Source organism: Artemia sp. Qi Xiang Cuo, chromosome 4 (genome assembly GCF_049724085.1).
Source record: "Artemia sp. Qi Xiang Cuo chromosome 4, ASM4972408v1, whole genome shotgun sequence".
Classification (NCBI taxonomy): Eukaryota; Metazoa; Arthropoda; class Branchiopoda; order Anostraca; family Artemiidae; genus Artemia; species Artemia sp. Qi Xiang Cuo.
Window position 1 is genome coordinate 91,693,674 of NC_142797.1, and position 27,246 is coordinate 91,720,919.

Genomic DNA, 27,246 nt, shown 5'->3' on the forward strand with positions numbered 1-27,246 from the left:
TCAGATACATAGGATAACAATGACGAAATCTAAGTTTCTGAGTGAATAAATCATTTATCAACATTCTTTGTAAGATACGTCAGATAAATTTGACAAAACATAAGAATCAGATTGAATAAATTCCTTATCAACATCTTTTCTCAGATACATCAGATAGCATTATAAAAATATAAGTATCAGAGTGATTAAATTCTTTATCAACGTCCTTTGTCAGACACATAGGATAACACTGACAAAATTTAAGAATCAGAGTAAATAAATTCTATATCAACATCCTTTGTCGGATATATAGGATAACATTGACAAAATCTAAGTATCAGAGTGAATAAATCCTTTATCAAAATCCTTTGTCGGAAACAGCATTGCATTGACAAAATCTAAGTATCAGACTGAATAAATACTTTGTCAACTCCCTTTGTTGCATACGTCGGATAACGTTCACAAAATCTAAGTATCAGAGTGAATAAATACATTATCAACATCTTTTATCGGATATATCAGATAATATTATCAAAATCATAGTATCAGAGTAAATAAATCTATTACCAAAATCCTTTGTCAGATACATCGGATAACATTATCAAAATCTAAGTATCAGAGTAAATCAATAATTTATCAACATCTTTTTTCAGATACGTAGAATAAAATTTACAAAATCTTAGTATCAGAGTGAATAAATTCATTTGGAACATCTTTTATTGGATACATCCGATAATATTATCAAAATATATTTATCAGCGTGAATAAATCCTTTACCAACATCTTTTCTCGGAAAATTCAGATAACATTATCAAAATCTAAGTATCAGAATGAATAAATTCTTTATCAACATCCTTTGTCGGATACCTCGGATAATATAGAGAAAATCTAAGTATCAGAGTGAATAAATTCTTTATCAAAATCATTTGTCGGATACATCGGATAACATAATCAAAATCTAAGTATCAGAGTGAATAAATACTTTAACAAAATTTTTTGTCGGATGCCTCGGATATTATTATCAAAATCTAAGTATCAGAGTGAATAAATCATTTAACAACATCTTTTGTCAGAAACGTCAGATAAATTTGAAGAAGTCTAAGTATCAGAGTGAATAAATTAATTAGCAACATCTATTTTTGAATACATCGGATAGCATTATCAAAATCTAAGTATCAGAGTGAATAAAATCTTTACCAATATCTTTTGTCGGATACGTCACATAACCTTATCAAAATCTAAGTATCAGAGTGAATAAATTCTTTATCAGCATCTTTTGACAGATACATAGGAAAACATTGACAAAATCTAAGTATCAGAGTGAATAAATTCTTTATCAACATCCTTTTTTGGATATATAAAATAACATTGACAAAATCTAAGTATCAAAGCGATTAAATTCTTTATCAACATCCTTTCGTCGGATAAATAGGATAACATCGACAAAATGTAACTATTAGAGGGAATAAATGCTATATCAATATTATTTTGTCAGATAATAGGATAACACTGAAAATCTAAGTATCAGAGTGGATCAATTCTTTATCAACATCTTTGTCGGATACATTGAATAACATTGACAAAATCTAAGTATTAGAGTGAATAAATTCCTTATCAACATCCTTTGTCAGATACTTAGGATAATATCGACAAAATATAAGTATTAGAGTGAATAAATCCTTTATCAAATTCATTTGTTGGACACATAGGATAACATTGAGAAAATCTAAGTATCAGAGTGGATAAATTCTTTATCAACATCCTTTGTCGGAAAACATTGACAAAATCTAAGTATCAGAGTGACTAAATCCTATATCAACATCATTGTCAGATACATAGGATAATACTGATAAAATCTAAGTATCAGAGTGAATAAATCCTTTATCAACATCCTTAGTTGGATACGTCGGATAATATTCACAAAATCTAAGTATCAGAGTGAATAAATTCATTATCAACATCTTTTATCGGATACATCGGATAATATTATCAAAATATAAGCATCAGAGTAATTAAATCATTTATCAATTTCTTTTGTCAGATACATCGGAAAAAATTGACAAAATCAAAGTATCAGAGTGATTAAATTCCTTATCAACATCTTTTGTTGGCTACATAGGATACCATTGACCAAAGCTAAATATCGGAGTGATTAAATTCTTTATCAATATCTTTTGTCGATTACATAGGATAACATTGACAAAATTTAAGCAACAGCGTGAAAAAATTACTTATCAATGTTGTTTTTCAGATACGATTGATAAAATTCACAAAATTCAAGTATAAGAGTGAATAAATCCTGTATCAACATCATTTGTCAGATACATCGGATAACATTCACCAAATATATGTATCACAGAGAATAAATTCGTTTTCAACATCTTTTGCTAGATACGTCAGATAACATTATCAAAATCTAAGTATCATATAGATTAAATTCTTCATGAGTATCTTTAGTCACTTACAACGGATAACATTGACGAAATCTAAGTATCAGAGTGAATAAATCATTTATCAACATCTTTTGTTTGATACATCAGATAACATTTGCAAAATTTAAGTATCAGAGTGAATAAATTCCTTATCAACTTCTTTTGACAGATTTTGATAACATTCACAAAATGTTTGATAACATTCACAAAATCTAAGTGTAACAGTAAATAAATTCTTTATCAACATCATTTGTTGGATACGTTGGATAACATTGACAAAATCTAAGTATCACAGTGAATAAATTCATTATCAACATCTAGTGTCAGATACTTCAGATAAAATATCAAATCTAAGTATCAAAGAGATTAATTCCTTATCAACGTCTTTTGTCAGATACATAGGATAACATTGACGAAATCTATGTATCAGAGTGAATAAATCCCTTATCAACATACTTTCTAAGATACGTCGGATAAAGTTAACAAAATCTAAGAATCAGATTGAATAAATTCCTTATCAGCTTCTTTTCTTGGATACGTCAGATAGAATTATCAAAATCTAAGTATCAGTGCTATTAAACTCTTTATCAATATCTTTTGACGGATACATAGGATAACATTGAGAAAATCTTAGTATCAGAGTGAACAAATTCTTTATCAACATCCTTTGTCGGATATATCGGATAACAGTATCAAAATCTAAGAATCAGAGTGAATAAATCCTTTACCAAAATCCTTTGTCGGATACATAGGATACCATTGACAAAATCTAAGAATCAGATTGAATAAATTCTTTATCAAAATCTTTTGTCGGATACATTGGATAACATTGACAAAATCTAAGTATCAGAGTGAATAAATGCTTTATCAATGTCATTTGTCAGAATACGATTGATAACATTCACAAAATTCAAGTATAAGAGTGAATAAATCTTTTATCAACATCATTTGTCAGATACATCGGATAACATCCAGAAAATATAAGTATCACAAAGAATAAATTCTTGATCAACATCTTTTGCTGGATACGTCAGATAACGTTATCAAAATTTAATTATAATATTTATTAGAAAATTCTTCATGAGCATCTTTAGTCACTTACAACGGATAATATTGACAAATTCAAAGCATCAGAGTGAATAAATCATTTATCAACATCTTTTGTTTCTTACATCAGATAACATTCACAAAATCTATGTACCAGAGTGAATAAATTCCTTATCAACTTCTTTTGCCAGATATGTTTGATAACATTCATAAAATCTAAGTGTAATAGTAAATACTTTCTTATCAACATCATTTGAGGATACGTTGGATAACATTGACAAAATCTAAGTATCACAGTGAATACACTCATTATTAAAATTTAGCGTCAGATACGTCAGATAAAATTATCAAAATCCATGTATCAAGTTGATTAATTCCTTATCAACGTCTTTTATCAGATACATAGGATAACATAGACAAAAACTAAGTATCAGAGTGAAAAAATCATTTATCAACATCCTTTGTAAGATATGTCGGATATAGTTGACAAAATCTAAGAATCTGATTGAACAAATTCAACATCTTATCTCGGATACGTCAGATAACATTATCAAAATCTAAGCATCAGAGTGATTAAGGTCTTTATCAACATATTTTGAGGGATACATAGGATAACATTGACAAAATCTAAGTATCAGAGTGAATAAATTCTTTATCAACATCTTTTGTCCAATACATAGGATAACATTGGCAAAATCTAAGTATCAGAGTGAATAAATTCTTTACCAACATCTTTTTTGGATACGTCAGATAACATTATCAAAATCTAAGTATCAGAATGATTAAGTTCTTTAGTAACATCTTTTGACAGATACATAGGATAACATTGACAAAATCTAAATATCAGAGTGAATCAATTCTTTATCAACATCCTTTGTTGGATGCATAGGATAACATTGACAAAATCTAAGTATCAGAGTGACTAAATTCTGTATCAACATCCTTGTCGGATACATAGGTTAACATTGACAAAATCTAAGTATAAGAGTGAGTAAATACTTTATCAACATTCTTTGTTGATTACGTTGGATAAAATTCATAAAATGTAAGTATCAGAGTGAATAAATTCATTATCAATATCTTTAATCAGATACATCGGATAAAATTATCAAAATATAAGTATAAGAGTTATTAAATCATTTATCAACATCTTTTGTCAGATACATCAGATAAAATTTACAAAATCAAAGTATCAGAGTGATTAGATTCTTTATCAACATCTTTTGCTGGCTACATAGGATACCATTGACCAAATCTAAGTATCGAGGTGATTAAATTCATTATCAACATCTTTTGTCGGATACATAGGATAACATTGACAAAATTTAAGCATCAGAGTGAAAAACTTACTTATCAATGTTGTTTTTCAGATACGATTGATAACAGTCACAAAATTCAAGTATAAGAGTGAATAGATCCTGTATCAACATCATTTGTCAGATACATCGGATAACATTCACCAAATATAAGTATCACAGAGAATAAATTCTTTTTCAACATCTTTTGCTGGATACGTCAGATAACATTATCAAATCTAAGTATCATATTGCTTAAATTCTTCATGAGTATCTTTAGTCACTTACAACGGATAACATTGACAAAATCTAAGTATCAGAGTGAATAAATCATTTATCAACATCTTTTGATTGATACATCAGATAACATTCGCAAAATCTAAGTATCAGACTGAATAAATTCTTTACCAACTTCCTTTGACAGATATGTTTGATAACTTTCACAAAATCTAAGAGTAAGAGTAAATAAATTCTTTATCAACATCATTTGTCGGATACGTTGTATAACATTGACAAAATCTAAGTAACACAGTGAATAAATTCATTATCAACATCTAGTGTCAGATAAAATTATCAAAATCTAAGTATCAAAGTGATTAATTCCTTATCAACGTCTTTTGTCAGATACATAGGATAACATTGACAAAATCTAAGTATCAGAGTGAATAAATCATTTATCAACATTGTTTCTAAGATACGTCGTATAAAGTTGACAAAATCTAAGATTCAGATTGCGTAAATTCATTATCAACATTTTTTCTCGGATAGAATTTCTCGGAACGTCAGATAGAATTATCAAAATCTAAGTATCGGAGTGATTAAATTCCCTTATCAACATCTTTTGACGGATACATAGGATAAAATTGACAAAATCTAAGTATCAGACAGGATAACTTCTTTATCAACATCTTTGGTTGGCTACATAGGATACAACTGACCAAATCTAAGTATCGGAGTGATTCAATTCCTTATCAACATTTTTTTGTCGGATACATAGGATAACATTGACAAAATCTAAGCATCAGAGTGAAAAACTTACTTATCAATGTTGTTTTTCAGATACGATTGATAACATTCACAAAATTCAAGTATAAGAGTGAATGGATCCTGTATCAACATCATTTGTCAGATACATTGGATAACATTCACCAAATATAAGTATCATAGAGAATAAATTTTTTTCAACATCTTTTGCTGGATACGTCAGATAACATGATCAAAATCTAAGTATCATATTGATTAAATTCTTCATGAGTATCTTTAGTCACTTACAACGGATAACATTGACAAAATCTAAGTATCAGAGTGAACAAATCATTTATCAACATCGTTTGATTGATACATCAGATAATATTCGCAAAATCTAAGTATCAGAATGAATAAATTCTTTATCAATTTCTTTTGACAGATATGTTTGATAATTTTCTCAAAATCTAAGTGTAAGAGTAAATAAATTCTTTATCAACATCATTTGTTGGATACGTTGGATAACATTGACAAAATCTAAGTAACACAGTGAATAAATTCATTATCAACATCTAGTGTCATATACGTCAGATAAAATTATCAAAATCTAAGTATCAAACTGATTAATTCCTTATCAACGTCTTTTGTCAGATACATAGGATAACATTGACGAAATCTAAGTATCAGAGTGAATAAATCATTTATCAACATCCTTTCTAAGATACGTCGGATAAAGTTGACAAAATCTAAGAATCAGATTGAATAAATTCCTTATCATCATCTTTTCTCAGATACGTCAGATAGATTTATCAAAATCTAAGTATCGGAGTGATTAAATTCCCTTATCAACATCCTTTGTTGGATACATAGGAAAACATTGGCAAGGTCTAAGTATCACGATGAAGAAAGCTCATTTCAGCATCTTTTGTCTGATATATATGATAATGCTAATAAAATCAAAGTATAAGCGTGAATAAATTCTTTATCAACAGTCTTTGTTGGTTACGTCGGATAACATTCACAAAATATAGGTATCAGAGTGAATAAATTCATTATCAACATCTTTTATAGGATACATCGGATAACATTACCAAAATATAAGTATCAGATTCATTATATCATTTATCAACATCTTTTGTCAGATACATCAGAAAAAATTGACAAAATCTAAGTATCAGAGTGATTAAATTCCTTATCAACATCTTTTGTTGGCTATATAGGATACCTTTGACCAAATCTAAGTATCGGAGTGATTAAATTCTTTATCAACATCTTTTGATGGATGCATAGGTAAACATTGACAAAATCTAAGAATCAGATTGAATAAATTCTTTATCAACATCCTTTGTCGGATACATCGGATAACATTAATCAAAATCTATGTATCGAGTGTGAATAAATCCTTTAACAAAATTTTTTTGTCGGATACCTCGGATAATATTATCAAAATTTAAGTATCAGAGTGAATAAATCATTTATCAACATATTTTGTCAGATACGTCTGATATAATTGATGAATTCTAAGTATCAGAGTGAATGAATTCATTAGCGACATCTATTATTGGATACATCCGATAACATCAAAATCTAAGTATCAGAGTGAATAAAATCTTTAAAAACATCTTTTCTCGGATACGTCCGACAACATTATCAAAATCTAAGTATCAGAGTGATTAATTCCTTATCAACGTCTTTTGTCCAATACATAGGATAACATAGACAAAATTTAAGTATCAGAGTGAAAAAATCATTTATCAAGATCGTTTGTAAAATAGGTTGATAAAGTTGACAAAATCTAAGAATCAGATTGAACAAATTCCTTATCAACATCTTTTTCTCGGATACGTCAGATAACATTATCAAAACCTAAGTATCAGAGTGATTAAATTCTTTATCAACATCTTTTGAGGGATACATAGGATAACATTGACAAGATCTAAGTATCAGAGTGAATAAATTATCTATCAACATCTTTTGACGCATACATAATCTAAGTATCAGAGTAAAAAAATAGTTTATACAATTTTTTTTATACATCGGATAACATCTGCAAAATCTAAGCATCAGAGTGAATGAATTCCATATCAACATCTTTTGACAGATATGTTCGATAACATTCACAAAATCTGAGGGTAAGGGTAAATAAATTCTCTATCAATATCATTTGTTGGATACGTCGGATAACATTGACAAAATCTAAGTATCACAGTAAATAAATTCATTATCAACATCTAGCGTCAGATACGTCAGATAAAATTATCAAAATCTAAGTATCAGAGTGATTAATTCCTTATCAACGTCTTTTGTCAGATACATAGGATAACAATGACGAAATCTAAGTTTCTGAGTGAATAAATCATTTATCAACATTCTTTGTAAGATACGTCAGATAAAGTTGACAAAATCTAAGAATCAGATTGAATAAATTCCTTATCAACATCTTTTCTCAGATACGTCAGATAGCATTATAAAAATATAAGTATCAGAGTGATTAAATTCTTTATCAACGTCCTTTGTCAGACACATAGGATAACACTGACAAAATTTAAGAATCAGAGTAAATAAATTCTTTATCAACATCATTTGTCCGATAGATAGGATAACATTGACAAAATCTAAGTATCAGAGTGAATAAATCCCTTATCAAAATCCTTTGTCGGAAACATAGGATAGCATTGACAAAATCTAAGTATCAGACTGAATAAATACTTTGTCAACACCCTTTGTTGCATACGTCGGATAACGTTCACAAAATCTAAGTATCAGAGTGAATAAATACATTATCAACATCTTTTATCGGATATATCAGATAATATTATCAAAATCATAGTATCAGAGTAAATAAATCTATTACCAAAATCCTTTGTCGGATACCTCGGATAACATTATCAAAATCTAAGTATCAGAGTAAATCAATAATTTATCAACATCTTTTTTCAGATACGTAGAATAAAATTTACAAAATCTTAGTATCAGAGTGAATAAATTCATTTGGAACATCTTTTATTGGATACATCCGATAATATTATCAAAATATATTTATCAGCGTGAATAAATCCTTTACCAACATCTTTTCTCGGAAAATTCAGATAACATTATCAAAATCTAAGTATCAGAATGAATAAATCCTTTATCAACATCTTTTGTCGGATACCTCGGATAATATAGAGAAAATCTAAGTATCAGAGTGAATAAATTCTTTATCAAAATCATTTGTCGGATACATCGGATAACATAATCAAAATCTAAGTATCAGAGTGAATAAATACTTTAACAAAATTTTTTGTCGGATGCCTCGGATATTATTATCAAAATCTAAGTATCAGAGTGAATAAATCATTTTACAACATCTTTTGTCAGAAACGTCAGATAAATTTGAAGAAGTCTAAGTATCAGAGTGAATAAATTAATTAGCAACATCTATTTTTGAATACATCGGATAGCATTATCAAAATCTAAGTATCAGAGTAAATAAAATCTTTACCAATATCTTTTGTCGGATACGTCACATAACCTTATCAAAATTTAAGTATCAGAGTGAATAAATTCTTTATCAGCATCTTTTGACAGATACATAGGGTAATATTGACAAAATCTAAGTATCAGTGTGAATAAATTCTTTATCAACATCCTTTGTTGGATACATAGAATAACATTGACAAAATCTAAGTATCAGAGATAATAAACTCTTTATAAACATCCTTTGTTGGATACATAGGATAAAATTGACAAAATCTAACTATTAGAGTAAATAAATTCTTTATCAATATTCTTTTGTCAGATAATAGGATAACACTGAAAATCTAAGTATCAGAGTGGATCAATTCTTTATCAACATCTTTGTCGGATACATTGAATAACATTGACAAAATCTAAGTATTAGAGTTAATAAATTCCTTATCAACATCCTTTGTCAGATACTTAGGATAATATCGACAAAATATAAGTATTAGAGTGAATAAATCCTTTATCAAATTCATTTGTTGGACACATAGGAAAACATTGACAAAATCTAACTGTCATAGTGAATCAATTCTACAGGAGCATCCTTTGTTATATAATAGGATAAAATTGACAAAATCTAAGCATCAGAGTGAATAAGTTCTTTATCAACATCCTTGTCATATATATAAGATAACATTGATACAATCTAAGTATCAGAGTCAATAAATCGTTTAGCAACATCCTTTGTTGGTTACATCGGATAACATTCACAAATTCTAAGTATCAGAGTGATTAAATTCATTATCAACATCTTTTATTGGATGCATCGGATAACATTATCAAAATATAAGCATCAGAGTAATTAAATCATTTATCAATTTCTTTTGTCAGATACATCGGAAAAAATTGACAAAATCAAAGTATTAGAGTGATTAAATTCCTTATCAACATCTTTTGTTGGCTACATAGGATACCATTGACCAAAGCTAAATATCGGAGTGATTAAATTCTTTATCAATATCTTTTGTCGGATACATAGGATAACATTGACAAAATTTAAGCAACAGAGTGAAAAAATTACTTATCAATGTTGTTTTTCAGATACGATTGATAACATTCACAAAATTCAAGTATAAGAGTGAATAAATCCTGTATCAACATCATTTGTCAGATACATCGGATAACATTCACCAAATATATGTATCACAGAGAATAAATTCGTTTTCAACATCTTTTGCTAGATACGTCAGATAACATTATCAAAATCTAAGTATCATATAGATTAAATTCTTCATGAGTATCTTTAGTCACTTACAACGGATAACATTGACAAAATCTAAGTATCAGAGTGAATAAATAATTTATCAACATCTTTTGTTTGATACATCAGATAACATTTGCAAAATTTAAGTATCAGAGTGAATAAATTCTTTATCAACTTCTTTTGACAGATTTTGATAACATTCACAAAATCTAAGTGTAACAGTAAATAAATTCTTTATCAACATCATTTGTCGGATACGTTGGATAACTTTGACAAAATATAAGTATCACAGTGAATAAATTCATTATCAACATCTAGTGTCAGATACTTCAGATAACATTATCAAAATCTAAGCATCAAAGAGATTAATTCCTTATCAACGTCTTTTGTCAGATACATAGGATAACATTGACGAAATCTATGTATCAGAGTGAATAAATCCCTTATCAACATACTTTCTAAGATACGTCGGATAAAGTTAACAAAATCTAAGAATCAGATTGAATAAATTCCTTATCAACTTCTTTTCTCGGATACGTCAGATAGAATTATCAAAGTCTAAGTATCAGTGCTATTAAACCCCTTATCAATATCATTCGTCGGCTACGCTCGGTAGCATTAATAAACTCTAAGTTTCAGAGTGATTAAATTAGCTGTCAACATCTTTTTTCGGATGACATTGACAAAATCTAAGTATTAAAGCGATTAAATTCCTTACCAACATCCTTTTTGGATACGTCAGATAACATTATCAAAATCTAAGTATCAGAATGATTAAGTTCTTTAGTAACATCTTTTGACAGATACATAGGATAACATTGACAAAATCTAAATATCAGAGTGAATCAATTCTTTATCAACATCCTTTGTTGGATGCATAGGATAACATTGACAAAATCTAAGTATCAGAGTGAATAAATTCTTTATCAACATCCTTGTCAGATACATACGATAACATTGACAAAATTTAAGTATCAGAATGAATAAATCCTTTATCAACATTCTTTGTTGATTACATCGGATAACATTCACAAAATATAAGTATCAGAGTGATTAAATTCATTATCAACATCTTTTATCAGATACATTGGATAAAATTATCAAAATATAAGTATAAGAGTTATTAAATCATTTATCAACATCTTTTGTCAGATACATCAGATAAAATTTACAAAATCAAAGTATCAGAGTGATTAGATTCTTTATCAACATCTTTTGTTGGCTACATAGGATACCATTGACCAAATCTAAGTATCGAGGTGATTAAATTCTTTATCAACATCTTTTGTCGGATACATAGGATAACATTGACAAAATCTAAGCATCAGAGTGAAAAACTTACTTATCAATGTTGTTTTTCAGATACGATTGATAACATTCACAAAATTCAAGTATAAGAGTGAATAGATCCTGTATCAACATCATTTGTCAGATACATCGGATAACATTCACCAAATATAAGTATCACAGAGAATACATTCTTTTTCAACATCTTTTGCTGGATACGTCAGATAACATTATCAAATCTAAGTATCATATTGATTAAATTCTTCATGAGTATCTTTAGTCACTTACAACGGATAACATTGACAAAATCTAAGTATCAGAATGAATAAATCATTTGTCAACATCTTTTGATTGATACATCAGATAACATTCGCAAAATCTAAGTATCAGACTGAATAAATTCTTTACCAACTTCCTTTGACAGATATGTTTGATAACTTTCACAAAATCTAAGTTTAAGAGTAAATAAATTCTTTATCAACATCATTTGTCGGATACGTTGTATAATATTGACAAAATCTAAGTAACACGAGTGAATAAATTCATTATCAACATCTAGTGTCAGATACGTCAGATAAAATTATCAAAATCTAAGTATCAAAGTGATTAATTCCTTACCAACGTCTTTTGTCAGATACATAGGATAACATTGACAAAATCTAAGTATCAGAGTGAATAAATCATTTATCAACATTGTTTCTAAGATACGTCGGATAAAGTTGACAAAATCTAAGATTCAGATTGCGTAAATTCCTTATCAACATTTTTTCTCGGATAGAATTTCTCGGAACGTCAGATAGAATTATCAAAATCTAAGTATCGGAGTGATTAAATTCCCTTATCAACATCTTTTGACGGATACATAGGATAAAATTGACAAAATCTAAGTATCAGACAGGATAACTTCTTTATCAACATCTTTGGTTGGCTACATAGGATACAACTGACCAAATCTAAGTATCGGAGTGATTCAATTCCTTATCAACATCTTTTGTCGGATACATAGGATAACATTGACAAAATCTAAGCATCAGAGTGAAAAACTTACTTATCAATGTTGTTTTTCAGATACGATTGATAACATTCACAAAATTCAAGTATAAGAGTGAATGGATCCTGTATCAACATCATTTGTCAGATACATTGGATAACATTCACCAAATATAAGTATCATAGAGAATAAATTTTTTCAACATCTTTTGCTGGATACGTCAGATAACATGATCAAAATCTAAGTATCATATTGATTAAATTCCTCATGAGTATCTTTAGTCACTTACAACGGATAACATTGACAAAATCTAAGTATCAGAGTGAACAAATCATTTATCAACATCGTTTGATTGATACATCAGATAACATTCGCAAAATTTAAGTATCAGAATGAATAAATTCTTTATCAATTTCTTTTGACAGATATGTTTGATAACTTTCTCAAAATCTAAGTGTAAGAGTAAATAAATTCTTTATCAACATCATTTGTTGGATACGTTGGATAACATTGACAAAATCTAAGTAACACAGTGAATAAATTCATTATCAACATCTAGTGTCAGATACGTCAGATAAAATTATCAAAATCTAAGTATCAAACTGATTAATTCCTTATCAACGTCTTTTGTCAGATACATAGGATAACATTGACGAAATCTAAGTATCAGAGTGAATAAATCATTTATCAACATCCTTTCTAAGATACTTCAGATAAAGTTGACAAAATCTAAGAATCAGATTGAATAAATTCCTTATCATCATCTTTTCTCAGATACGTCAGATAGATTTATCAAAATCTAAGTATCGGAGTGATTAAATTCCCTTATCAACATCTTTTGATGGATACATAGGATACCACTGACAAAATCTAAGTATCAGAGTGAATAAATTCTTTATCAACATCCTTTGTCGGATACATAGGATAACATTGACAAAATCTAAGTATCAGAGTTAATTAATCCTTTATCAACATCCTTTGTTGGTCACGTCGGATAACATTCACAAAATCTAAGTATCAGAGTGATTAAATTCATTATCAACATCTTTTATAGGATACATCGGATAACATTACCAAAATATAAGTATCAGATTCATTATATCATTTATCAACATCTTTTGTCAGATACATCAAAAAATATTGACAAAATCTAAGCATCAGAGCGATTAAATTCCTTATCAACATCTTTTGTTGGCTATATAGGATACCTTTGACCAAAGTCTAAGTATCAGAGCGATTAAATTCTTTATCAACATCTTTTGACGGATGCATAGGAAAACATTGACAAAATCTAAGTATCAGAGTGAATAACTTCTTTATCAAAATCCTTTTTCGGATACATCGGATAACATAATCAAAATCTAAGTATGAGTGTGAATAAATCCTTTAACAAAATTTTTTGTCGGATACCTCGGGTAATATTATCATAATTTAAGTATCAGAGTGAATAAATCATTTATCAACATCTTTTGTCAGATACGTCTGATATAATTGATGAATTCTAAGTATCAGAGTGAATGAATTCATTAGCGACATCTATTATTGGATACATCCGATAATATTATCAAAATCTAAGTATCAGAGTGAATAAAATCTTTAAAAACATTTTTTCTCGGATACGTCCGACAACATTATCAAAATCTAAGTATCAGAGTGATTAATTCCTTATCAACGTCTTTTGTCCAATACATAGGATAACATAGACAAAATTTAAGTATCAGAGTGAAAAAATCATTTATCAAGATCGTTTGTAAAATAGGTTGGATAAAGTTGACAAAATCTAAGAATCAGATTGAACAAATTCCTTATCAACATCTTTTTCTCGGATACGTCAGATAACATTATCAAAACCTAAGTATCAGAGGGATTTAATTCTTTATCAACATCTTTTGAGGGATACATAGGATAACATTGACAAAATCTAAGTATCAGAGTGAATAAATTCTTAACCAACATCTTTTTTCGGATGCGTCAGGTAACATTATCAAAATCTAAGTATAAGAATGATTAAATTCTTTATCAACATCTTTTGAGGGATACATAGGATAACATTGACAAGATCTAAGTATCAGAGTGAATAAATTCTTTACCAACATCTTTTTTCGGATAAGTCAGATAACATTATCAAAATCTAAGTATAAAGAATAATCAAATTCTTTATCAACATCTTTTGACAGATACATAGGATAACATTGAAAAAATCTAAGTATCAGAGTGAATAAATTCTTTATCAACATCATTTGTCAGATACATAGGATAACATTGACAAAATATAAGTATCAGAGTAAATAAATCCTTTATCAAAATCCTATGCTGGTTACATCAGATAGCATTCACAAAATATAAGAATCAGAGTGAATAAATTCATTATCAACATCTTTTATCGGATACATCGGATAACATTATCAAAATCTAAATATCAGAGTGATTAAATCATTTATCAAAATCTAAATATCTCTGAGAATGAATTCTTTATCACCATCTTTTGCTGGATACGTCAGATAACATGATCAAAATTTAAGTATTATATTGATTAAATTCTTCATGAGCACCTTTAGTCACCTACAACGGATAACATTGACAAAATATAAGTATCAGAGTGAATAAATCATTTATCAACATCTTTTGTTTGATACATCAGATAAAACTCACAAAATCTATGTACCAGAGTGAATAAATTCCTTATAAACTTCTTTTGCCAAATATGTTTCATAATATTCATAAAATCTAAGTGTAAGAGTAAATTCTTTCTTATCAACATCATTTGAGGATACGTTGGATAACGTATATAAGTATCACAGAGAATAGATTCTTTATCAACATCTTTTGCTGGATACGTCAGATAATATTATCAAAATTTAAGTATCATATTGATGAAATTCTTCATGAGCATCTTTAGTCACTTACAATGGATAACATTGACAAAATCTAAGTATCAGAGTGAATAAATCATTTATCAACATCTTTTGTTTGATAAATCAGATAACATTCACAAAATCTATGTACCAGAGTGAATAAATTCCTTATGAACTTCTTTTACTTACAACGGATAACATTGACAAAATCTAAGTATCAGAGAGAATAAATTCTTTATCAACATCCTTTATCGGATACATAGCATAACATTGACAAAATATAACTATCAAAGTTAATAAATCCTTTATCAACATCGTTTTGTCAGATACATAGTATAAATCTGACAATATCTAAGTATCAGAGTGGATCAATTCTTTATCAACATTCTTTGTCGTATATATTGGATACCATTGACAAAATCTAAGTATCAGAGTGAAAAAATTCTTTATCAACATACTTTGTCAACATACATACTTAGTGAATAAATCATTATCAACATCTTTTGTTTGATACTTCAGATAACATTCACAAAATCTGTGTATCAGAGTGAATAAATTCTTTATCAACTTCTTTTGACGGATATGTTTGATAACATTCACAAAATCTAAGTGTAAGAGTGAATACTTTTTTTATCAACATCATTTGTCAGATACGTTGGATAACATTGACAGTATCTAAGTATCACAGTGAATAAATTCATTAAAAACATTTTGTGTCAAATACGTCAGATAAAGTTATCAAAATCTAAGTATCAGAGTGATTAATTCCTTATCAACATCTTTTGTCAGATATATATGATAACATTGACAAAATCAAAGTATCAGTTTGAATAAATCAATTATCAACATCCTTTTTAAGATTCGTCGGATAAATTTGACAAAATCTAAGAATCATATTGAATAAATTACTTATCAACATCTTTTCTCGGATACGTCAAATAACATTATCAAAATCTAAGTATCAGAATGAATAAATTTTTTATCAACATCCTTATTCAGATACATAGGATAACATTGACAAAATCTAAGTATCAGAGAGAAATAATTCTTTATCAACATCTTTTATCGGATACATCGGATAACATTATCGAAATCTAAGTATCCGAGTGAATAAATCTTTAACCAAGATTCTTTGTCGGATACCTCGGATAACATTATCAAAATCTAAGTGTCAGATTGAATAAAACATTTATCAACATCTTTTGACAGATACGTCGGATAAAATTCACAAAATCTAAGCATCGGAGTGAATAAATTCATTATCAACATCTTTTATCTGATATATTGGATAACATTATCAAAATCTAAGTATCAGAGTGAATAACTCCTTTACCAACATCTTTTTTCGGACACGTCAGATAACATTATCAAAATCGAAGTATCAGAATGATTAAATTCATTATCAACATCTTTTGATGGACACATAGGATAAAATTTACAAAATCTAAGTATCAGAGAGAATAAATTCCTTATCAACATCATTTGTCGGATACGTAGGACAAAATTGACAAAATCTAACTATCAGAGTGAATAAATCCTTTATCAACATCTTTTTGTGGGATAATTAGTATAACACTGATAATGTCTAAGTATCATGGTGTATCAATTCTTTATCAACATCCTGTGTCAGATACATAGGATAAAATTGACAAAATCTAATCATCAGATTGAATAAATTTATTATCAACATCCTTTGTCAGATACATAGGATAAAATTGACAAAACGTAAGTATCAGAGTGAGTAAATCCTTTATCAACATCCTTTGTTGGTTACATCGGATAACCTTCACAGAATCTAAGTATCGGAGTGAATAAATTCATTATCAACATCTTTTATCGAATACCTCAGATAACATTATCAAAATCAGAGTATCAGAGTGATTAAATCATTTATGAAAATCTTTTGTCAGATACATCAGAAAAAATTGACAAAATCTAAGTATCAGAGTGATTAAATTCTTTATCAACATCTTTTGTTGGTTACATTGGACACCATTGACAAAATCTAAGTATCGGAGTGATCAAATTGTTTATGAACATCTCTTTTTGGATACATAGGATAACATTGACAAAATATAAGTATCAGCGTGAATAAATTCTTTATCAATGTCGTTTGTCAGATACAATTGATAATATTCACAAAATTCAAGTATAAGAGTGAATAAATCCTTTATCAACATCATTTGTCAGATATATCGGATAACATTCACAAAATATAAGTATCACAGAGAATAAATTATTTATCAACATCTTTTGCTGGATACGTCAAATAACATTATCAAAATCTAAGTATCGTATTGATTAACTTCTTCATGAGCATCTTTAGTCACTTACAACGGATAACATTGACAAAATCTAACTACCAGAGTGAATAAATCATTTATCAACATCCTTTGTAAGATACGTCAGATAAAGTTGACAAAATCTAAGAATCAGATAGAATAAATTCCTTATCAACATCTTTTTTCAGATACATAGGATAACATTGACAAAATCTAAGTATTAGAGTGAATAAATCATTTATCAACATCCTTTGTAAGATACGTTGGATAAAATTGACAAAATCTAAGTATAAGAGTGAATAAATTCCTTATCAACATCATTTGTCGGAAACTTTGGATTAAAAGTTAGGTTTATTTAAGCTCACTTAGCGTGCTAAGTGAGCTTAAATAAACCTAACTTTTTTGCATGTCTCTCTCACTATACCGGTGTGTCTGAGCAAGTTTGCTGCCATCTATAACTATAGGTGTCAAAATGGCAGCAGTTGAGGTAGTGAAAAAGTGTCGCCTCTAACTATGCCCCTTTTGTTTGTGGAGTTCATTTTTGCAATTTTTTTGTTGAAATGTATGACTTTTGCTCTGTTACTTAGAATGTGTCAATGTTATCCGATATATCTGTTAAAATATGTTGATAAAGAATTTATTCACTCGGATAGATAGATTCTGTCAATTTTGTCTGATGTATCTGACCAACGATGATGATAAAGATTTAAATCCCTCTGATACTTAGATTTTTATATTGTTATCCGATGTATTAGATAAAAGATGTTGATAATGAATTTATTCACTATGATACTTAGATTTTGTGAATGCTATCTGACATATCCATCAAATAATATTGATTAATGATTTATTCACTCTGATACTTAGATTTTGATAATGTTATCCAAAGTATCTAACAAAGGATTTTGGTAAGGGATTTATTCATTCTGATACTTAGATTTTGATAATGTATTAATTCATTCTGATACTTATATTTTGTGAATGTTATCCGACGTATTCAACATAGGATGTTGATAAAGGATTTATTCATTTTGAGACTTAGATTTTGTCAATAATATCCTATGTCTCCGACAAAGGATGTTTATAAGGAATTGAGTCAATCTGATACTTAGATTTTGTCAATGTTATCCTATGTATCCGACAGAAGATGTTGGTAAGGAATTTAATCACTCTGATACTTAGATTTCGTAAATTTTATCCCATGTAGCCGAGAAAAGATGTTGATAAGGAATTTAATCACCCTGATACTTAGATTTTGATAATATTATCTGACGTATGTGAGAAAAGATGTTGTTACAGGATTTATTCACTCTGATACTTAGATTTTGATGATCTTATCCGATGTATCCAATATAAAATGTTGCTAATGAATTTATTCACTCTGATACTTAGATTTTGTCAATTTTATCTGACGTATCTGACAAAAGATATTGATTAATGATTTATTCACTCTGATACTTAGATTTCGATAATGTATTAATTCACTCTGATTTTAGATTTTGTCAACGTTATCCGACGTATTCAACAAAGGATGTTATAAAGAATTTATTCCTTCTGATACTTAGATTTTGATAATGTTATCGATGTATCAGATAAAAGATGTTAATAATAAATTTATTCACTCTGATACTTATATTTCCCTGAGATTTATCCCATAGTTGATAAGCAATTAATATTTTAAGCCTATATCTCTTTTAAATAATTATTTTCAGATATTTAAAATAATTATTTTCAAGACATTCCTCCAAAATAAAAATGATATGTTTCTCTTAATGGAGTTATCATTCCCTGAGATTTAGCCCTTCTTTTGTGTGTCAAATATAATTCAGAAATAACGTGTTTTTCTTCAGAAGAGCCTTTAGAACGGAATGAAACAAAAAAAAGAAGCCTTAATATAACATTAAAATCTTGTAGATATTGTAGAAATTATGTTTCTAAAAATCAGAAACCATGAAACCAAAAACAGAGAAGGCTAAAACCAAGAATTAAGGGGGATAAATTTCATTGTTAGCTAGCTAGGTAAGCTATAGACCCATCATATAACCTTAAAAATAGTATAAGCTCTAGAAACAAGAGAGATGTAGATATAAAGGCTGAATAACACAGTCCTGGCACATAGGTTTAAAATTTGCATCAAGCAACATTTTCATTGTAAGCTAGGTTAGCCTATACCCAACAAACTAATATGATAAGAGAAAAAGGTACCGGGGTTACATTTAATATATTCTATGCTTTACCTCCCAATCCCGAATGCGCAAATATATATCTCAAATTGTTTCTAAACTATTATATATTCATCCTTTTTTATTTTAATTAGCAATAACCAAACTTGACTTTTTTAGAAGTCTTCGTATAATGCACCAGTATCGAAATATCTGAATTGATTCTTTATATAATAAACTTACAGCATATAATTGGTTAACAATATTGTCGAAATTCTCCATATTATCAGGTGGTTACTGTTCAGTAACTAAAAATGGATTGTTACAATAAGAGAGATGTATATCGCACTTATACATTTAAAATTCCCAGGAAACCTTATTAAAAATAGAATTTCCATCAAGACACAATCGAAGCTTCGTTAGATTTTCATCATAGGCTATTGCGCAGATCTAGGTTTAGAGTCCTCTTTTCGTCATAAGGCTATTGCACAGGTCTAGGGTCAGAGTCATTAGACCTACTGCGCAGATCTAGTTTTAAATGTCAAGATCCTTTACTACTTAATCCATCCTCAAAGATATAGTTACTAAATTTTCTGAACATGCTGAACAAAATTGTTATCTCAAAATTTTGTTCCGTTGACTTTGGGAAAATATTGAGCATGGGAGGGGGCTAGTTACCCTCTAATTTTTGGGTCACTTACAAAAACCACTAGAACTTTTAATTTTTGTTTAAATGAGCCCTCTTGAGACATTTTAGGACCACTGGGTCGATACAATCACCCCTGGAAAAAAAAAAACATAAACACGCATCCATGATCTTTCTTTTGACAAAAAATACAAAATTCCACATTTTTGGAGATAGGAGCTAAAAACCTCTAAAGTAGGATTCTGTGATACGCTGAATCTATTGGTGTGATTTTCATTAAGATTCTGTGACCTTTGAGGGCTGTTACCTCCTTTTTTTAGAAAATAAGTCAAATTTTCTCAGGCTCTTAACTTTTAATGTGTAGGGCTAAACTTGATGAAACTTATATATTTAAAATCAACGTAGAAATTTTATTCTGTTGTTGTATCTATTGGTATCAAAATTCCGTTTTTTAGAGTTTTGGTTACTATTGAGCCGGGTCACTCTTTAATTACAGTTCGTTACCAAGAACTGTTTGGTAAGTTAGTTATACTCCTGGTTCAATATATATGGTTATATGGCATAAACAAGGTCAGATTTAATGTTTTTATACCTAACAATTTAATATCAGGTCGAAGCAAACTATGCTCAGTTACAGCCAGAAAATCTTGCATCCTTTTATTTTTTATTCGGAAAAAGCAACTCTTCAAATTACACACCTCATGCTATTTTATTTTTTAAAACTAGTTTTGATGAAAGTGAAAAGTGACATTAAAACTAAACACAATCCTAGGAAGACACAATCCTTTAACCTGCCCCTGTTTATGCTGAGTTTTATTATTTCTTAACTAAAACCTTTTCTGAGGGCAAAGTAATAAGACTATTTGATAATTGCATGTAACTTTTGTTATACTTTTTGGTCACTTTTTGATTTCAATATATTTGACCAATCAATTTATCGAGAATCATTTTGAATTTTGATCATTGATTTAGTTTTTCTTCTTTTTTTTCCATTCTGATACTACGTGTTCTTCATTTCCGCTGATCAGGTAATATTTTAGCATTGACTTAGTTTTAGTTTTTCATATTTAGCAATGGAGTTTATGTAGGCTGAATCTTATCTTGGCATGATATACCATGTCATCAGCCCGTGATAAAAAAAGACGTAGTATAAACAAAAAAGACCAAAAAAAAAAAATCACGTTTGGCTTGCATTGACCCATTTTTCCACTGATGTAAAAGAGTCAGCTAAACGGAAATTTTCTGAAAAGATAAGAGCTGCAAGTACTTGGGGGAAGGGGGGACGTAGAAGATATTTTGAGAAACAAAAGAAAACTGAGCACATTTCTAACATATCTGTTTTACTAAACATTTTCTAAGGCGGTGCTGTATATATAAGTAGTACCATAAAGCAATCAAATTAAGAAAGAACAGGGTGATTGAAAGTTTGCTTATTTGTCAAAGAAATAGCATATTGTAGTCCTTCTCTGCGTTCGATGTGAGCTACATGGAGCTGTTTTATGTGCTTGATTGAGGAGCCAATGGGGAGACCAAGGCAAGTAATATAATCAGCTGGCTTGATCCTGCTATTCCCGAGAGGAATAACTGCCAACAGTGCGTGCTTCCAGTTGAGGAATACAACTTCTGGCTTTTTAGCGTAGAATTTGAAACCAATTTTAACATACTCAGATTTTAGTGAAGTGAAAACGTTATTAATGCAAGGGGTAGTGCGACATAAGTTCAAAATATCGTCTGCATAACAGAATAGACACAAATTTAAACCAGCAATAATGAAAGACAAGAGAGCAGCGGACTGTGTATCAAGAACTACTTTGTTCAAGAGTGAAGAGGAAGAAATAGCGCCTTTCTGGTCCAATTTATTAAAATTCTCTGTGCACAAGTAACAAGACAAAATTGATAAGATTTACTACAGCCAAATTAAACTAATATTTAATTTTTGTTGTATTTGATACAAATTAAGATGATATTCCTACATTTTTGGTATGAATTGGATAGCCACAAATATTCAGACTGCCCCTATTTCTACCACCTACTCCCTATAGTAGTAATATTCACAACAGTCGTCCCATGCATTTACTGGTCAAAACACCAATATAGGGGTTTCACATTTCATCAAATAAGTCTTAATAAACCCTCAAAGTTGTCAAATTAGTACTTCTTGTCAAATTAGTTTTAGTAGCCCCTCAAATAAGCTCTAATTGTTTTACAAGTGGGATATTCCCACCCAAACATGTTTAATTGGTTTTAATTTAAAATTCTAAGATAATGATTACTCCACCCTTATTTCTTTAGGGGACAAATAGTCAATCACTTAAAGTAGGTACTCGGTGTAAAAAAATATTATTTCTTGGATTCTAATCAGTTTCAAATTTTCAGTATGAGAGTCAATAGTGAAACAATATATCATCAAATGTCCTCTATGTTTGTAAATATTGGACAGCTGATTGTCTTGTGATAACTACACTGAATACCTATTCTGGTTAGGAAGAACACAAATTTCTATTTTATTTCTAAGAAACTGGTATCGTCACGATTTTAAATTATTTTGGGAAGATGATCCTGATATACACTTTGATTGTTGGAACAACAAGAGAGTTCGGTTTTTATGTCATTATTAAGGAGGCCATGGTTGGGATCATTATAAGTCTACTGATTTTTATTTTGCAGTTACAAAGAGTTACTTTTCAATTGAGGATTATGTGTTTAATATTTTATACAAATTAAAACACGTGAATTGGACAATATGGACGAATAAATTATTATTGACTTCACAAAGAGATACAATAAGAGTGAAGTTACAGCTTATTGTTGAAAATGTGATTTTGACTTTTCACTGCAAGATCACTTTCAAAGATAGATAGAATCCAGACCGAAGTCATTCAAGCATGACTTGTCCACGTAAATGGTGAGAAATTGTCTTTAAGTATATCCAAGACTTCGGAAAACCAAATATAGGGGGTATGAAAGCAACTCCTTTCGGTAAAAAAAAATTTTTTGCACTCTTCCGGCTTTGAACAATAGATACCCCTCTGTTTCCAATTAAGGTCTTAACAGGTAGAGGGTAAATTACGTAAGGAAGGCCAGGAGGATTAAACAATTCTATACATTTTTTTGTTTGAAAGATACATAGCCAGTGACAATAGTTCATTTTCAATTGACTACTATTAAGAATGACAAAAGTGTTGTTAGCCCTTTGAATTTGTTTTAAGAAATCTGAGACTGCACATTTGGATTTGTGTTTGGACATGTAAAGGATCAAGTTGAATGCATTGATTAGTTGCTTTTTGTTCCAAGTGTAGTCTGTAAAATACCTTGCAAAGTCTTGTAAAATACCGCCGTTAAGGGTTATTTCTCAGTAAGCTTCTAATTAATTTAGTTAGATGAATACAACGTTCTCTATCAATGGCACAGTAAAGGTTTACTCTCAAAGTAGATTGCCTGTTCGTGCAATTCTATTGTTTTGAGTTCCGACGAGTCCAATACAACGATACCATGAGTGTTTGGGAACATTGAATCATTTATTGCGTTTTCAAAGAAATTTTAAATCTCTGTCTAGGGATTTGATGGTCAACTCATACTGATATCTTTTTGATTTATCAAAAGATAAATTGTAGAGTGGCATTCCGTTGACATACACATAAGATTCGAAAGTCTAATCATGCATGATTTGTTTGGATAGCTTGTCCATGATTCCATGGCATTCTGGCACTTCATGCAAATATTAAAGCAAGTTTTGAATCAATTTTGCCATTGATAAGTGATAAATAATTTTAGGTTCGTGAATCTTTGGCAATATATTGTTAATTCAAAAATATATGGGGAATGAGAAGTTTGGTATTATTTCCTCTAGTTCCCAATTTTTCATTTGCCAAACTAACAAAACTAAAAATCTTTTGTGTTTGAAGATGAATTATCTCTGAGGTGAATCTCTGAATCTCTGTGAATCTCTGTCGCAACAAGTAGTGCAGCAATTGTTTTTCTCAAAATTATATTACTTAAGGCAAGCGTTAATTTTATGTCAATCTTAACTTTGAGAGAAAACTATTGGAATACATTAAATATTTCGTCATTTAAGTTACCAACCAAATTGTACTCTTTGGTCACTGCCTTAGATCATCAGTATTTGATTCGTGCTATATTTATAGCCCATCATCTGACCTCTGAATTCCTTGTTTGACTTTGGAGTCAAATTGTAAATTGTAAGTAGTTTGTATTGTTTGATAAATTGCTGCTATTGCTCACCAATACTCCCTTAATTTTCACACTAATTCGTTTAAACAAATTGTGTAGGATAAAATTTTATATGATAGACTTTCAGAAGCAGTGGAAATTTGATTGTCAGACTTTTCTTTACCGAGATATTTAAATCAATAAATTTGGACGATAAATCAATGAAATAGTCTTCTTTAAAATATATTTGAAAGTCTGTATTTCGTGACTTGAGTTGTTGAAGATAAATTTATATACGTTTTTAGGCAGCCATGCTTGACACTCACTTCAACATTTTCTGCATTTAATATAATTGATGATGAAGTAACCAATGGCTCTGATTCTGTGTGAGATAAGGCATGTTGTAAGGAGTAATATTGCTTCATTCCAACAACCTACTTCTACTGTTTTTTTTGCTGTTTCTTTTTCTTGTCTATTGGAAACCGTGATATCTCTTGTTTTAGTCCTGTGTAGCGATTGATGAATAATTAGGTTTCTCTCGACCTTTAAAAACTTTCCCACTTTGTTGGTATTTCATTCTCTCGCTTAAGAATCGTGCATTAGATTAAATATTTTCCAACACATTTTTCAAATATCTACCAAAGTCCTAATCATGTAGTTTAGGAGATGAAAATTATCTGGCAGCCGGTACAAAGTATTTTGTCGCCAGGGATAGTGTGGAGCAAAATAGCCCATAAAAATCAACTCCCAAGACCAAAGCCTAACATTGATGAGTGACCTTTTAATAGTGCACTCTGAGACTCTATTGTTGTGGTCCTAGAGTAGCAGCATAACTATAATATCAAGATAAACGAATTAAATTTTTCTATTGGCCATTTTAAATGGCCAAAAAAAGTATTTAATAACACACAGAACTTTTGTTACAGCTAAATAATGACCAAGTTCAGTTCTTATAGTTAACTGACAGAGAGAAAAAAGTTATAGCTCGAAGGCCAATAATTAGAAAAGTGAAAAGGAAAGGAAAGTCCCCAGTGGATCCAAAACCTCCCTCAAAGAAAAATTCTACAACAACAAAAAAACTTTTAAGACCCAAACAAACAAAAGAAGCTGTTGCACCTGTGAAAGAGAGAATGAAAACAAGAAAATATTTTGGAGAAGACGAACTACCTTACACAATTGATGCGAAATCAGTGGGAAACATCGGAAGATATCTAAACCACTCCTGTGATCCCAACGTCTATTGTTCAAAACGTATTTGTCGACACTCATGACCTTAGATTCCCGTGGGTTGCTTTTTTCACCAATTGTTACATTCCTGCTGGTTCGGAACTGACCTGGAACTATCAGTAGCAACATAACTATAATATCAAGATAAACAAATTCAATTTTTCTATTGGCCATTTTAAATGGCCAAAAAAAGTATTTAATAACACACAGAGCTTTTATTACAGCTAAATAATGACCAAGTTCAGTTCTTATAGTTAACTGACAGAGTTCAAAATGTGAATTTTATACAAGAATATACTAGTTTATACTTATATTGTAGTGTCGAACGTTGTTCTATACAGTTGTTCTCTCTAGAATACCTAGAAGAAGACATTCGTGTTACCGATTCTGTAGGGTTCCTCAAACTAACTTTGATAAATATACAGCTGTACGAGAAGAAACTTGGTTCGTAGTCTAACCAAGTTTCCACTGAGATTTTTGGCCTTTCATAATATTATTTTTAACACCCTGCACCTCGTCTAAATTGCCATTTAGCAAATTTATTTCATTCTCTATTAAATTGGGAATTTAATTTCTCCTCCGTCTCGTTAAACAGTAAAACATGAAAACACACTATTTTTGATTTGGCACTTATTCATCATAACTCGACATGATTTGATTATTTGGCCAAAACCATGCACATAGTTATTTTCCTTGCAAGGTAAAGTGGAAAAGGGGAAATCATTAGAACCCAAATTAAACACCCATTCTTTCTTGCAGAATTACCAATGAAAGGGTCTTACTTTAATCTCATCTACTATCCTCATTCTTAGAAAATCATATGTATTCTTGAAGAGGGAAACTTCACATCTATCCTAAAATTCATTGATGGTTTAGTCAGAGGATTTTTTACTTTATTCAAATAATCGTTTATCAGTTCATCATAAATCCTGAACGTGAATATCACATAGAACCCTTTTCCTATACCTGAATCAAATTCACATTTGAACCAACTAATGAACCAATCAAACTAATGAACTAACTTACTTACCTGTACTTGGATCAGGACACAGGCTATATAGCTCTCCCTGGCTACAGAATCTTGAAGACTGTTGAATTCCCCAAGTTACGGTCTTGGGTTAATGGGGAGATAACTTCCAGCCATGAAGGGTCTAATCTGTGACCATGTCTCTGGAAACTGCCAATTGTCTTGAGGTCAA

The 27,246-nt window shown here is 29.6% G+C and overlaps 2 protein-coding genes across 5 annotated transcripts in view; one reads left to right on the forward strand and one right to left on the reverse strand.

The window, feature by feature from the left end:
- The window catches only part of LOC148953620 (uncharacterized), a 76,899-nt gene extending 50,578 nt beyond the window's left edge, over positions 1-26,321 (reverse strand). Inside the window, exon 1 of the mRNA XM_089088612.1 lies at positions 25,988-26,321. Coding sequence (XP_088944738.1) covers positions 25,988-26,221 — 234 coding nt within the window. The 5' untranslated portion in view covers positions 26,222-26,321. The remainder of the gene's footprint in view (positions 1-25,987) is intronic.
- The window catches only part of LOC148953619 (histone-lysine N-methyltransferase eggless-like), a 92,507-nt gene that overhangs the window by 58,920 nt on the left and 6,341 nt on the right, over positions 1-27,246 (forward strand). Inside the window, exon 6 of one of the 4 annotated variants that reach the window (XM_089088611.1) lies at positions 23,318-23,477. The exons of the other annotated variants lie outside the window; for them this stretch is intronic. Within the exon in view, the coding sequence (XP_088944737.1) occupies positions 23,318-23,342 (25 nt within the window). The 3' untranslated portion in view covers positions 23,343-23,477. Of the gene's footprint in view, positions 1-23,317; positions 23,478-27,246 lie in introns of those variants that run through there. 4 annotated transcript variants of the gene reach the window in all.